The following is a 14,572-nucleotide window of genomic DNA, read 5'->3' on the forward strand; positions in this document are numbered from 1 at the left end:
ATTATTTTCAGAAAAACTCATTTTTAGTACTATCTAGTAAGAATCTTATAAGTGGTTTTATTAGACTATATATAATTATCTTTCATAATAAAGTACAACAGACTAGTCTTTTTGGTCATAAATCTGAGTTACATTGCCCTTCTACCGTTCTCATAAAAGAGAATTGATTTGTGGCTGTATTTGAAATCTAAAAAAAAAAAATACCATGAGCTTTTGGGACTGTTTTCTTCATTATGTATTTTTGAATTAAAACTGGTTTTACAGCGTTTGGGTTATCGTCCCATTCTTTGGAAAAGTACATTCCTCTCTGTTTCCTATGAAAGATGAGTAGATATGGATCTGTGAGAGGTAGACATTACTTTGATGAAAGGCAGAAAAATTAATAGGAAGAAAAAATATTTCACTGAGACAGGAGGATAGCAAATTTAAAGCATTATTTTGTGGACAAAATGGAAAGTTGTAATTTTTTCCTCAAGGTCCATGAATAGTAAATATTTTATCTGTCCTGCAGAATATAATTACCCTTTTTCACTTTAGTAATTTGAAATCATATGGGTAAGAATTTTGGCAGATAGAATGCTATAATGAGTCTAGGAAGTAAAATACATATAAAAATAATATTTGGAGCTTTAGCATCCAGAGAGAACTAACTTGCTGAGTAACCTTAAGGAGATTCTCTTGGACCAAAATAAATATATCTAAAGTTCTTCCTTGTAAAATTTTATGACTCATATATTAAGTAAAACTAGTGATTCTTAATATTCTTTCTTAACATGCCTTTAATAACTTATGTATTAAAAATGAGGACAGATAAGCGTTCTCTCAAAAATTCTTTTCGTCTTTTGTATTTCTCTTAGAATGTAAGTCAGCTCTCACCAGATGGCCCTTTACCGCAGCTTCCTTTACCATATATTAACAGTTCAGCAACCCGAGTTTTCTTTGGCCATGACAGACGACCAGCAGATGGTTAGTAAAGTTTAATTTGGCTTTGTTACCTAGTGACTTTTTCTTTGAAGTTATTTCATCTTTTTCCACTAAAAAATATTGTGTAATTGTTAAAGAATATTTGAAAGTAAACAACTATACCATATCATCTATCATCCTGCCACTTGAACCTACTACTTCAGTGCTTTTCCTTCCAGCTTTAAAATCTAAAAACAATAACAACAAAATAGCTGTACGTATAATGACTTTTCTCACATAATATAAAGAAATTCTCATAATATAAAGATTATATAATCTTGATAAACATTTTTAATGGTTGTAATTCATTCAATGGATATAAAGTATTTTAATATTTGCTATATGGTGTCCATCTTTTTTGATTATGTGACATCTAAGTTGTAATGGACATCTTTGTGGATGAATCTTGTCTTAACATTTTATTATGGAAAATTTCAAATGTACACAGATGCAATGAACAGTTGCCAATATAATTGCTGTTCTTATTGTGAGACTTTTTAAAAATTCAGGATTATTTCCTTAGCATTGAGCTTTAGAATGGCAATACTGGGCCAAAAGTTTAAATATGTTAAAGGTCTTTATGCATGTTAAACTTTGTAATTTTAAGTCTTTTTAATTGGAGCTTAGTATGTTTCTTTTTGAGAGCTAATTTAGTCTTTTATTTAAAATATTATCAGGGTACTTGTAGAAGCATTGTTTTTAGTAGCAAAAAAAATGAAACAGAATGAATCGATAGATTTTGGTACCTTCATATATTGGTTTCATGGTGTAGGACATGAGTGAATGAGCTCTATATATTTCAATGTGGATAATACCCACAACATAAAGTTGAATGAAAAAAGTTGCAGAAGGATGGATCAAAAGTTATTCCATTTATATGAATTTCAAACATATACACTAGTTTTGTGAGTTGTTTATATATACACTCATATTTGATAAAGTAAAACAAAAATTATGAATGTGCATGCTATACTTCAACTTTGGAATAGCTCTGGGAAGAATTGGTACCAATGGAAGAGATGAAGGAGAGAGAATTAGGGAAGGTGAGACAGAGGAAATCAGCTCCATCTGTAACATTTATTGTATTTTTTTAAATAAAATTTGGTTTCTTATAACAAAGTTGACATTTCTTAAATTTTGATACACAAGTATTTGTTATATTATTTTCCATATTTTGTCTGTATATTTGAAGTATTCATATAAAATTGTGGACACTAAGAGAATATATTCTGTCAGAGTCAGAAGGAAAAGAGCATCAGTATTACAAGTTGAGTTCCAATTAGGCTAGAATTAGTAAAAGAATATTTTTCTCTCAGATAAAATTGAAAATAGGCAAGAATGGTATATGTATGTATTTGGATACCTTCGATTTTTATTTAAAGTATATTTCCTTTGAGGGCAGGTATTAATAAATATGTGTATTTAATAGTGACGCTTTTTCTTTAGGTGAAAAGCAAGCAGCTACTCATGTAAGTCTTGATCAAGAATATGACTCTGAGTCCTCTCAGCAGTGGCGAGAACTTGAGGAACAAGTGGTGTCTGTGGTCAATAGAGGAGTCCTTCCGTCCAACTTCCATCCCACGCAATATTGTTTGAACAACTATTCAGATAACTCAAGGTTTCCCCTTGCAGTTGTGGAAGGTAATTAATACACTTGAATTTTTATTCACGGTTTTTTACTTGTTTGTTTTGCTTACAGCGTATTCATGGTAATTTTTTGCATGCCAAATATGACTGGAGGCTGAGGATACAAAAGTAAATTGAGTACTAGTGAGCTGCATTTATAAAACCAAGCAGTGGGGACTTTAATACAGGAATATTCAATGTGCTTTTGGAATGTAGAAGAGAGAATGACAGAGTACAGAAAAATTATGGGGGAAATCTTCTAAGGAAGGTAATTTCAAAAAATCCTGAATAAAGGCACATTTACAAAGTGATAAAGGACAGTCTAGGCAGAAATGCAGAGCTTTGAAAGCAAGGTATGTTCAGAGAATTGAAGCATACGGTGATGTGTGGGGTTTATTAAAATTACTAACTTAGGCCTTTCTTTTACAGAACCAATAACAGTGGAAGTAGCTTTTAGAAATCCTTTGAAAGTTCCACTTTTGTTGACTGATTTGTCATTGCTGTGGAAGTTTCAACCTAAATATGTCAGTGGAAAGGATAATGAAGAAGTTAAAGAACTAGTAAGTTGTTAAAAGGTATTTGTAATAAGCATGTTTCAGTAATAGTCTAACAGATGCTGTAATAACATTTCAGCAGTTTCTGTAAAGGGACCTGAACTTACTCTTTTCTTATGCTTATTTTCCCTCATTACAAAATGTATGATAATGTGCTTGCTGCTGCTGCTGCTAAGTCGGTTCAGTCGTGTCCGACTCTGTGCGACCCCATAGATGGCAGCCCACCAGGCTCCCCATCCCTGGGATTCTCCAGGCAAGAACACTGGAGTGGGTTGCCATTTCCTTCTCCAGTGCAGGAAAGTGAAAAGTGAAAGTGAAGTCGTGCCCAACTCTTTGTGACCCCATGGACTGCAGCAGCCTACCAGGCTCCTCTGTCCATGGGATTTTCCAGGCACAGTACTGGAGTGGGGTGCCATTGCCTTCTCCGGATAATATGCTTATTGTTGAAAATTAAAAGTATAGAATTTTTCCGTGTGATGAGAACACTTAAGATTTTCTCTCAACAGCTTTCTTATAACATACAGCAGTATTAATTATATTTATTATGCTTTACATTGTTTCTTATGTGTTATAACTGGAAGTTTATAACTTTTCATTGCTTTTATCCAGTTGCCCCTCTCCCCACTTCCTGCCTCTAATAACCACACATCAGTCTCTCTGTCCATGAGGTTGTTCATTTGTTGTGTTTTTGAAGCATAGTTGACTTACAACACTACGTTAGTTCCTGATACACAACCCAGTGATTCGCTATTTCTGTGCATTTCAAAAAGATCACCATAAGTCTAGTTGTTGTCTGTCACCATTCAAAGATGTTACAGTTACTGACTATATTCCCCACTTTGTACACTTCTTGTGACTCATTTACTTTGTAAGTGAAGGTTTGTACTCTTAAATCGCATTCACCTATTTCTTTCTTCCCCCCAGCCCCTCCCCTCTGACAACTGTTTCTTCTCTGTATCTATAACTGTTTCTATTTTGTTATGTTGTTCACTTTGTATATTGCTTAGCACATAGTAAAAACCTAATAAATGCTAACTATAGCTATTGTCATTGTTGCTAAGTATTGATATGTAGCAGTGTTAATAATCTGATACTTTATTTGTTTGAATGTATATTTTACATAATTTACTTTTCAGGTAAAAGGTGAACCTGAAATGATTGGAACTGAAGTTATTTCAGAATTCTTAATTAATAGTGAAGAATCTAAAGTGGTAATTACTTTATTACTTTTCTGTCACATCTTTCTAAAAGTAAGATGACAACAGATTTTAAAAGCCTGTTTATTCAGTTTGTTTTCCAGTTTTCTTAAAAATTAAAATTTATCATCTTAAGAAACTGGAATTACATAGAAGAAAATAGGTTGGGAAAGTAGGTTTGCAGTGGTTTTTAGTTTGTTAATTTCCTAAGAAGCCTGGTGAAAAAAGGTTTTGCTTTCTTCTTGGGTTGAGTGTTGTAATTTCATATGATACTTGATTGGCCAGAATATCTTGGTTTTTATTAAAAGTTGTGATGCCTATAATTATTGAGTTTAGAAAGTTTCTTTTGAAGAAAATGCTTTCCAGTAGGATAAATCAATTGAGAATTAAATAAATTTAGTTCTGAGCTTTTATCTCTGTAACATTACAGAATTTAGGTATTGTGCTATTTAAGATATTGTGAAAACAGATAATAAGAGTGACTTAAATATCTCCACAGGCAAGGCTAAAGCTCTTTCCCCATCACATAGGGGAGCTGCATATTCTGGGAGTTGTGTATAACCTTGGCACCATTCAGGGCTCCGTGGCAGTAGACGGTATTGGTGCTCTTCCTGGATGTCACACAGGTAAAGCTATAGCATTACTGAACAATTAGAAGCTAATAAGTAAATCTCCTTAGAATAAATTGAGAAATATTTTTAAATTAGGTTTAAAGTACCTTTAATAAAGACATTTAATCAGATGAAAGAACGAATAATTTGAATTATTTTTAACTCTGCCATTGCTTAAAAAAAACAACTTTATTCCCTTCTGATGTATTTTTGATAATTCTGTGGTTCTACCCTATGTATTTTTCTTCTTTGTTACTGATCCACATTTAGTAAATTCTAAATTAAAGTATTCTAACCATTGGTTGAGATGTCTGCTGCCAGTACAAAGGTTGACTTAGGATAGTCTCTTTTTCTGAATATTTATAAAAACATAGAGTGAACTAAGGACCAGTGTTTTCACATCATTGAATGTGAAATGACAAAAAATTCTGTCATCTGTTTTGTAAAAAGAGAAGGATTTAGAGTTAAGCTGGTATTCTTGGTTCCCCAGAATTGATAAATTTCACAAATTTTTGAAAAGTAAAACTACCAGATACATGTTTAACACAGTTTGCCTTTTTTTTTTTTCTTTAATTTCAGGAAACCATTCTCATATTATTTTGTAATAATATGTTGCTATTTGAGTTTAAGTTGACAAGACTCGAGAGAATATACTGTAAAATTCCTCTCTTCTGTCTCTTCATTTTAATAGCTATTTTTAACAAATTAATAGTCAGCAGACCTGAATTTAGCATTTATAAAAGCTGATTATTAATATTGAGAAATCTTTTGGGACCACTTGGAAAATTTGTTGGTTCTTTTAAAGTTCAGTTTGAAATTTCTACTTGCTTGCATATCTAGGGTAATTTAGTAAAACATTTTTTTGGAACATATACTGAAATGGAATGAATCCATAAGAATTCAAAAATTATAAAACAAAAAATTGCCACTAAAAGTATAGTGTTCTGCAGTTTAGTACTACGTGTATAATTCTTGGTTGACAAACACCAGAGATGCTTCTACAAATAATATTGCTAATTTTTAAATATTTTAAGTAGGTTAGCTGAGTGTTAAAAACTTTATGAAGCTTCTTTACTTTCCCACTAGCCTATGATTTTAATTTTGTACCACAAAGTTATGATTGTCAATAAATTTTAGCTAATTACTTCATTCAAGGTACCAAATATATGCATTAATAAATCATTTATAAATTTTTTATGATGTTAGTTGGAGAAGACCCTGAATTAACTATTAAAATAAATTGTACCGTATAGTAGAATTCGAATGAAGTTTTATTGTTAAATGCTAACAGGAATCTGGGTCAAATGAGGTAATGGAAATGTTACATTATATGTCTAGTCTGGGCATATCACAGTGAGCTTCAGCATATTAAAGGTTCTAAGTATTCCTGCTAAGAGGAAAATGGCAACCCACTCTAGTATGCTTGCCTGGAAAATCTCATGGACAGAGGAGTTGGTAGGCTACAGTCCATGGTGTCACAAAGAGTTTGACATGACTGAATGATAGGTCTTAAATATTCCTGCAGGAAATACAGTTGTCTGCCTTTGCCATTTTCACACCTATGTGCAGTGTGTGGAAGCTTTTGGGGAAAAGCTCACATGCATGTTAAATGAGTTTAATTTTGAGAAAGCTATATCTATTATAATTTTCATTGTGTAGTCTATTGAGAAGGTACAGTTAAGTCTGTTGAGAAAGTGTAGTTATTTATAATCCAGAAATAATTGAAATTAGTATATATATTTGAATATGAGTAGCTATTCTGTCAGATAGATCTTTCTGGTTAATTATAGGTTTCAGAAACTTCCCATTTGATGATGTGCAGTCCTTCTGCAAAGTAGGTAAATCCTAATAAAATGAGAAATTAAGCAGCATGCTATAGTAGATGTGGTTAAACATGAACATAAAATATGCTTAGTTCTTTGCTTAACCATGTTAATTGGTAATTGTCTATAGAGGTCTTCTAGAAATAATCTGAAACAGACAGTACTCATATATTCAGGCTAACTTGATGTCAGTTAACTTATCAAATTATTTTAGGGCATTGATTGTTTTTTATTTCAGGAAAACATTCCTTGAGTATGTCAGTCCGAGGGAGACAGGATTTAGAAATTCAAGGTCCTCGACTTAACAACACAAAAGAAGAGAAAACATCTATTAAATATGGTCCTGATCGACGTCTAGATCCCATAATCACTGAGGAAATGCCACTGTTGGAGGTATTTCACTTTTTAAAATTTCATGGGCTTAATAATTTATCTCCAAGGTGAGGATGATAATTTGGATAGATTAATTTTAGACTTTGAGATTGTTGATATATTGAAGTGCAGTTTTAAATTCTTGGTAAGCTAATGTTAAATAGATGTAATTCATAAAGACAAGATAGTCATGCAAATTGGCATTAAGTCACAGTCAGGTTATAAGATACAACCCTCAAAATATTCATAGAAGTTGGGAAAAAGCTTCTAAAAGAACACTTTGATTGTTAAAATCAGTGGCTCTTTCTGGGTAAGATATAAAAATAACACAGGAGTTAATTTTTATAAAATGTTTAAGCAATATAGATAGGTGTGTGAATAAAAGCAATATTCACTTTCTTTGTGTCCCACACTGTCATGCCTTCATGCAGTCTTTTAGCTGCAAAAGATAGAAATTGCTGCTGCTGCTGCTAAGTCGCTTCAGTTGTGTCCGACTCTGTGTGACCCCATAGATGGCAGCCCACCAGGCTCCTTCTTCATCCCTGGAATTCTCCAGGCAAGAACACTGGAGTGGGTTGCCATTGCCTTCTCCAATGCATGAAAGTGAAAAGTGAAAGTGAAGTCGCTCAGTCGTGTCCGACTCTTAGCTATCCCATGGACTGCAGCCTACCAGGCTCCTCCATCCATGGGATTTTCCAGGCAAGAGTACTGGAGTGGATTGCCATGCAGTCTTTCAGCTGCAAAAGATAGAAATTGATGCTAGGTAGTATTAAACCCGCTGCTGCCCCCTCCCCCCGACTGTTATTTCTTCAAAGGATTTTGGAATAACCTCATGGAAACTATAAAGCATCATAGAACAGTAAGCTCAAGGAAGAATAAGCACTCAGCAGCTCTGGGAAATTTGTAAAACCTTTAGAAAGCATTACTTTCTAAATAACTTTTTATTTTATATTGGAGTATAGTCAGTTAATAATATTGTGATAGTTTCAGGTGGTCAGTAAAGGGACTCAGCCATACATATACATGTATCCGTTATCTTCCAAATTCCCCTCCCACAGCCTACTACATAATGTTGAGCAGAGTTCCACATGTATACAGTAGTAGCAGTGTGTACATGTCCATCCCAAACTCCTATTTTGATACAACTTTATTAGTCGTACAACTTCTGGTCTTTGCGCCACTTCATTATAAGATATATCAAGTGTCTAGGAGAGAACACCTTGAATCTAGGTGGCCCACCTTGAATCAGCTGTCTACCTGAGAGGCAGGCCACTGGCACGGCCATGGAGTGCAAGTGTGAACCCTGGAAGGAGGTTCTTCCTCCTGTATCCTCAGATTTCCCTGGAAGGGGGGTTAGAAGCTTAGTCATTCACATTCAGCCAGTGATACCAAACTGATGTTTCTCTTTTCAGACCTTTCCTTCTATATTTGTATATATTTTTAGTAATCATACTGCACATTTTATTCTGTGACTTGCTTTTTGCCTTTATCAACAAAACCTGATCTTTGTTTTCATTCAGTAAAAATTATTTCACAGCTGCATAAGGTTTGCCTTTATTTAGACATACTGTATTTTAGTCATTTATGTATCGATGGGTATGGTTCTGGCTTTTCATCGTTACTGACAGTTCTGCAGTAAACACTATGTATATATTTTGTCCATGCTCTAGTTTAGGCTGTAAACTTTTAGAAATGGAATTGTTGGATCAATTGTGCAATGTACCACAGAATTTCCTTTAGCAAGCCTCTTGAAATTGACAGATTTCCTTCAGAATGAGAGTGCCATTGCCTCCTGTCAGTGCCATACTGGATACTATCATGTTTTTATTTATTTATTTATTTTAACTTTTGTAAATCAGACTAGTGAAAATTGGCATTTCTTTGATAACTGATAAGGTTGGTTAGTCTTCATTTTTTTTGTCCATGTGATTTTTTTCTTCTGTAAGTCCATATGATGCCCTTTAATTGGATGTTACTTCCTTTTTCTCATTGGATGATTTTATGGGTACTAATCCTATACTTGCTTCCCTGGTGGCTCATAGGGTTAAGCGTCTGTCTACAATGTGGGAGACCCGGGTTCGATCCCTGGGTCGGGAAGATCCCCTGGAGAAGGAAATGGCAACCCACTCCAGTACTCTTGCCTGGAGAATCCCATGGAGGGAGGAGCCTGGTAGGCTACAGTCCATGGGGTCGCAAAGAGTAGGACACGATTGAGCGACTTCACTCACTAATCCTATACTTATAGTGGTGGGATAGGTAACATGCTCATGAAAATAGTGCTGTTTGTGTTGAGCAAAAGGTATTGTTGAGCTGCATATTTTCTGCCCAGATTTTACACTTGCTTAATTATGTTGCAAACTTCCCAGGTGGTTCAGTGGTAAAGAGTCCACCACCCAAGTATGAGAACATGGGTTCAATCCCTGGGTTGGGAAGATCCCCTGGAGAATGAAATGGCAAGCCACTCCAGTATTCTTGCCTGGAGAATCCCATGGACAGAGGAGCCTGACAGGCTGTAGTCCATGGAGTCTCAGAAGAGTTAGACATGACTTAGTGACTAAACAGCAACAACAATTACGTTGCATTTAAAGAGCTGTATGGGGGATTCCCTGGTGGCTCTGTGGTGAAAAATCCGCCTGTCAATGCAGGAGACAATAATAATAATCATAAATAAATGTGCAGGGCAAGTAGAAGACTTACAGACTGATGTCAGTGCTCATTTCTGGTTAGTAAATACTTGCACATACTTTATCTTTCATCTGGCAGTTTTCATCATTTAAGATTTTTAACTTGGTTAAGAGAACTTTTATTATATTTGGATGAGTAATAGTATACCTTAATATTAGTAAAAAATTCATAGAATATTCTCATTCCTAATATTGTATGTCAGAAATATTTTGTAGAGTTTGAAGTATTTAAGGGAGTAGTGAAAGAAGTAATCAGTCTACAACATCTGATGAAATAGTCTCTTAATCAAAACAAGAGTGAGCATGAAAATTACTGAAGCTGAGAAAAGATGCAAATTAAAGTGTCGTGTGTTAACTATCACGTGTGTAGGTAGCATACTGAAAGCGTACAGCTGTGAGCTGTATCTATTGATTAGAAATATTTAGGTTTTAAGTTCTGTTGGGGAAAAAAAGGTGTCATTGCAAAACTTTTTCTTCCCTTATTTTTTTTACATTTCATTAGAAAAAAGTTTTACATAGAAAAATAGAAGAGCAGAACCTTCGGGTTCTCACTGTAGGCAGTATCTTGTGTATATGACATTTATTCAACCAGACTTGCCTATCATGTCAGATCACTTGATGTTACAGATGAAATCACAATGACTAGCCTTACGTGTATCATTTTTACTCTATATGCCTATCACACATCTTGAGGATTAATTAGTGGACGTGAAAGTCCTGGTTCTCGGTCTTATTTTTCCATTAAAATTTGAAGCTGTCTAAAACATCAACTTTTTATGAGGACTTTTAGCAGAAATGCATTTGAAGTAAAGGCTAGATGTACTGGTTCTCCTTAGAGTCAGCATAGTATATTTAGTAAAACCTTATTCTGAAGATACATACACAGTATCCTATGTATGGTTTATCACTGGTCCTATCCCATCAGCCTTCCCGTTCTGCCAGTGCTGTTGCCTTACCCGTGGTATCTGGGTGTCTCTACAGCACTCTTATTTCACTGGTTACTCATGCAGTTGTTTTTGATGTAACAACTCAAAATTGATAGTCCTTCACAAATTTTAGCTTATTTGACTAAGCTTACTTGATACTGGCTAATTAGTACATTATCTGTGTTTTCAGTATGATGTTATGCTTAGTTTATTTTTTCCTAACTTCTTAACTTGTGTTTTGGATTTCTGTGTTAATCCCTTATTTTCTCATGTCCATTTCTGAAGCTTCTCATTTCCCCTGATTTTATCTGATTTCTTAAGAATTTGGCCAGAAAAAAAAAAAAAAGAATTTGGCCAGAAAGAAGTCTTATTCAAACTTAGATTGACAGACACAGATATTTCCATTGGACTTTGGTAACTCCTTTGGGACAGCTGGCTGTACCCTTACTCCTCATACTCTTACCCTCTTATCCCTCCTTCCTGTGATTCTGTCAGAGTACTTCTGACATTTATGCTTTGGATCTTGTACATGCGAATGACTTACTGGATGATTTGGTTAGTCCATATTCCCAGCTCTTTAGCACAGGTCGACAGTCCCTATCTGAAATCCTGAGGCCAGGCAGGTATTGAAAGTCTGTTTTTTGTTTTTGTTTCAATTTTTAGAAATCATGCATATACATGTGTTTTTATCTTCCACATTTTGTGACCCCTGTTGGGTTTGTGGCAGCACCAGTTGTCAAACACATTAACATAGCTTGAATGAACCACATGAATATCGCACTAAATGGGAAAGTCTATAAAGAGTCTCTGTTAGTCAGATCAGGTTTCCCTCACGCATTGGGTTATGGGAACCCTGAGGATATTCAGAGATACCAGGTTTAAAAATTATGTATATGGAATCATGCTTCTGTATGTTCTCCTCTTTTCAGACCTATTGTGTATCACTTCATTTTGATGATGTATAAATAAATAGATGAGCTACTTTTTAAGTTGACAGTGTTAAGGGCTCTTCGGCTGATAACTGTTCATGTAATCATGTTAAATGACTTAATAGCTTGTCTTAACCATAATCTACACAGTTGTGAAAATTTTGCCAGTGACCCTCTAGTTGTTGACATTGTACCTTTAATATGTAACTCTGAAATCTGCTACTGAGTAACATTGGTCTCTGTCTTACCCTCTTTTTAAAAACGGAGTTCTTAGTAACCACATACACAGGGAGATATCAAAGAGAATGCATAAAATACTTGCAACCCTGTAGCAGAGAAATAACAGCATCTTAAAGTGTTATTCAGTAGAGGTTCAGAATTTTTAACAGACAATATAATAATATTTTTTCCCTCCAATGCAGGTGTTCTTTATACATTTTCCTACAGGGCTCCTCTGTGGAGAAATCCGAAAAGCCTATGTAGAATTTGTCAATGTCAGCAAATGTCCTCTTACTGGATTGAAGGTTGTTTCTAAGCGTCCAGAGTTCTTTACCTTTGGCGGTAACACAGCTGTTCTAACACCGCTGAGTCCCTCAGCTTCCGAGAACTGTAGTGCTTACAAGACTGTTGTGACAGATTCCACCTCTGTGTGTCCAGCACTAGTGTCGTCAGCTTCTTCTGTGGACTTTGGCATCGGCATAGGAAGTCAGCCAGAGGTGATTTCTGTTCCCCTTCCTGACACTGTTCTTCTACCTGGAGCTTCAGTTCAGCTACCAATGTGGTTACGTGGGCCAGATGCAGAAGGTGTCCATGAAATTAACTTTCTGTTTTACTATGAAAGTGTTAAAAAGCAGCCTAAAATACGGTGAGTATTATAAAATGTTTTAGATTTAACCTCTGCGTTAAGGATACGTATATATGAAAAAAAGTGAAAGGGTTAGTTGCTCAGTGGTGTCCAACTCTTTGCAACCCTATGGACTTTATGTAGCCTGCCAGGCTCCTTTGTCCATGGAATTCTCCAGGCATGAAAACTAGAATGGGTAGCCATTCCCTTTTCTAGGGGATCTTCCTGACCCAGGGATCTAACTTGGGTCTCTTACATTGCAGGCAGATTCTTTATCATCTGAGCCACCAGGAAAGTATATATCCATTCAAATAAACATTTTATTATTTGTTAACCTATGTCATTGTTTACTAAGAAATTACTCTTAACCAAATTATGCATGAAGTTTATATCTGAGGTTGTCCCTAATCTGAGTAGCCAAAAGTAGAAAAAGATTAAGCTACATTAATCTTTTTCATGCTTCTTTCTGTAAACTTCATGGCTTTTTGATACAGCTAAGTACTGTGGTCAGAGTTACCACATAATAATGAAATTCACAGGTACCATGAATTAAGAGTGTCATTAGTATATGAAGACAGGTTGCCTACAGTCACCCTTTTTAAAGAAAATTATTTTAACTTTTCCTTTTCTCTAGTGCCCTCCTCTGCCTCCCCAAATTTATGTGTTTGCAGAGCAAGTAATTTGGGTGGTGTTATGGATATCTCTGAAGAAATCAAAACACAAGGAGCCATAGCTTGTATATTTGCACGAGAGTATTTCATGCTAATCCCATTGTCATTTTTACAGAATTAACTTGGAATAATTGTGCTACTTTTTAGAATTATTTGACTATTTAAAATATCATAAAAGGCTTACTGTGAGAACAAAAAGATGCAATACTTGTAAGGAAAAGTACGTCGTAGGTCCTCTGTAAATGTTAATTCCCCTTAAGAAGATGAGTCTTCTGGCTAAAGCAATTCATTAAGGCTTTGTGGAATGTAGTAGTGGTGAAATGAGCTTCCAAAGAAAGTAAAGATTTCAGAATTTGAATGTCAAAGGGTATAGGCAAAAGAGTAGTGGGTATTCCAGGAAGTAGCTGTATTTATGGATAAATATTGACAAGTTAGGAGATACAAACTGAATATAGTTAGTTTGGCTACAGTATAAAATGGGAATAAAGATTGAATTGTAAAGCTTTGTTGTGGAAAGCCTTGAATGCCAGGTGAAAGTGTGTAATTTATTAGTGCTTGGTAGGCGTCCAGTAACTTTGGAACTATTATCAGAAGAGTCATAATCAAGATGTAACTAAATGATGATTATTTTCAGGTCTGTGCTATGGATGAGTTTGAGCAGGGGAAAAGGAAGACTAATAGTTTTCGTCCAAACTGGGAGTAAAGAATTGAACTAAAGTTAGGCTAACTAGTTACTCTTACATTATTGTATTTGTCTTTGTTTTTTTAATAGTATAAATGGTCCTGAGAGTGAATAGGTTTTAAAAACTTTATTTGGAATTAGAGAATCATTATACTGGGAGAGGTTCTTAGATTAAATTTGTAATTTTTACTTCTTTAGTCACAGAATATTAAGACATACTGCAGTCATTTGTACCAGTCGATCTTTGAATGTGCGAGCCACTGTCTGCAGAAGTAATTCTCTTGAAGATGAGGAGGGCAGAGGAGGCAATATGCTAGTCTTTGTGGATGTGGAAAATACCAATACTGTAAGTTTAAAAATAAACTTTGTTTTTAATAATGAATTTTTTTCCTTCACAAGACAGCATAAGCTAGGAATTTAGGGAGTATTCATTCTGAATAAAATATAAAAAATCCTACTTCTCAAGTTGCTTTTGTGGTTTTATCCTTTCGTGCTTCAAATAAAAGGATCTAGTGGTATTAATATGCTGCATGCTACTGCTGCTGCTAAGTCGATTCGGTCGTGTCCGACTCTGTGTGACCCCATGGACGGCAGCCCACTGGGCTCCACCGTCCCTGGGCTTCTCCAGGCAAGAACTAGTCGTGTGGTATATAGCCATGCTGCTGCTGCTGCTGCTAAGTCGCTCAGTAGT

General features: G+C 35.1%; 1 protein-coding gene across 3 annotated transcripts in view; it reads left to right on the top strand.

Moving 5' to 3' along the window:
- Positions 1–14,572, top strand: part of TRAPPC8 (trafficking protein particle complex subunit 8) — an 86,201-nt gene that overhangs the window by 49,224 nt on the left and 22,405 nt on the right. For all 3 annotated transcript variants that reach the window (XM_069568933.1, XM_069568935.1, XM_069568934.1), the window contains exons 14-21: positions 858–966; positions 2,410–2,604; positions 3,019–3,149; positions 4,280–4,354; positions 4,839–4,965; positions 7,012–7,166; positions 12,107–12,549; positions 14,080–14,227. In XM_069568933.1, the coding sequence (XP_069425034.1) occupies positions 858–966; positions 2,410–2,604; positions 3,019–3,149; positions 4,280–4,354; positions 4,839–4,965; positions 7,012–7,166; positions 12,107–12,549; positions 14,080–14,227 (1,383 nt within the window). The remainder of the gene's footprint in view (positions 1–857; positions 967–2,409; positions 2,605–3,018; positions 3,150–4,279; positions 4,355–4,838; positions 4,966–7,011; positions 7,167–12,106; positions 12,550–14,079; positions 14,228–14,572) is intronic.

The sequence above is a fragment of the Ovis canadensis genome, chromosome 23 (genome assembly GCF_042477335.2).
Source record: "Ovis canadensis isolate MfBH-ARS-UI-01 breed Bighorn chromosome 23, ARS-UI_OviCan_v2, whole genome shotgun sequence".
NCBI classification, from domain to species: domain Eukaryota; kingdom Metazoa; phylum Chordata; class Mammalia; order Artiodactyla; family Bovidae; genus Ovis; species Ovis canadensis.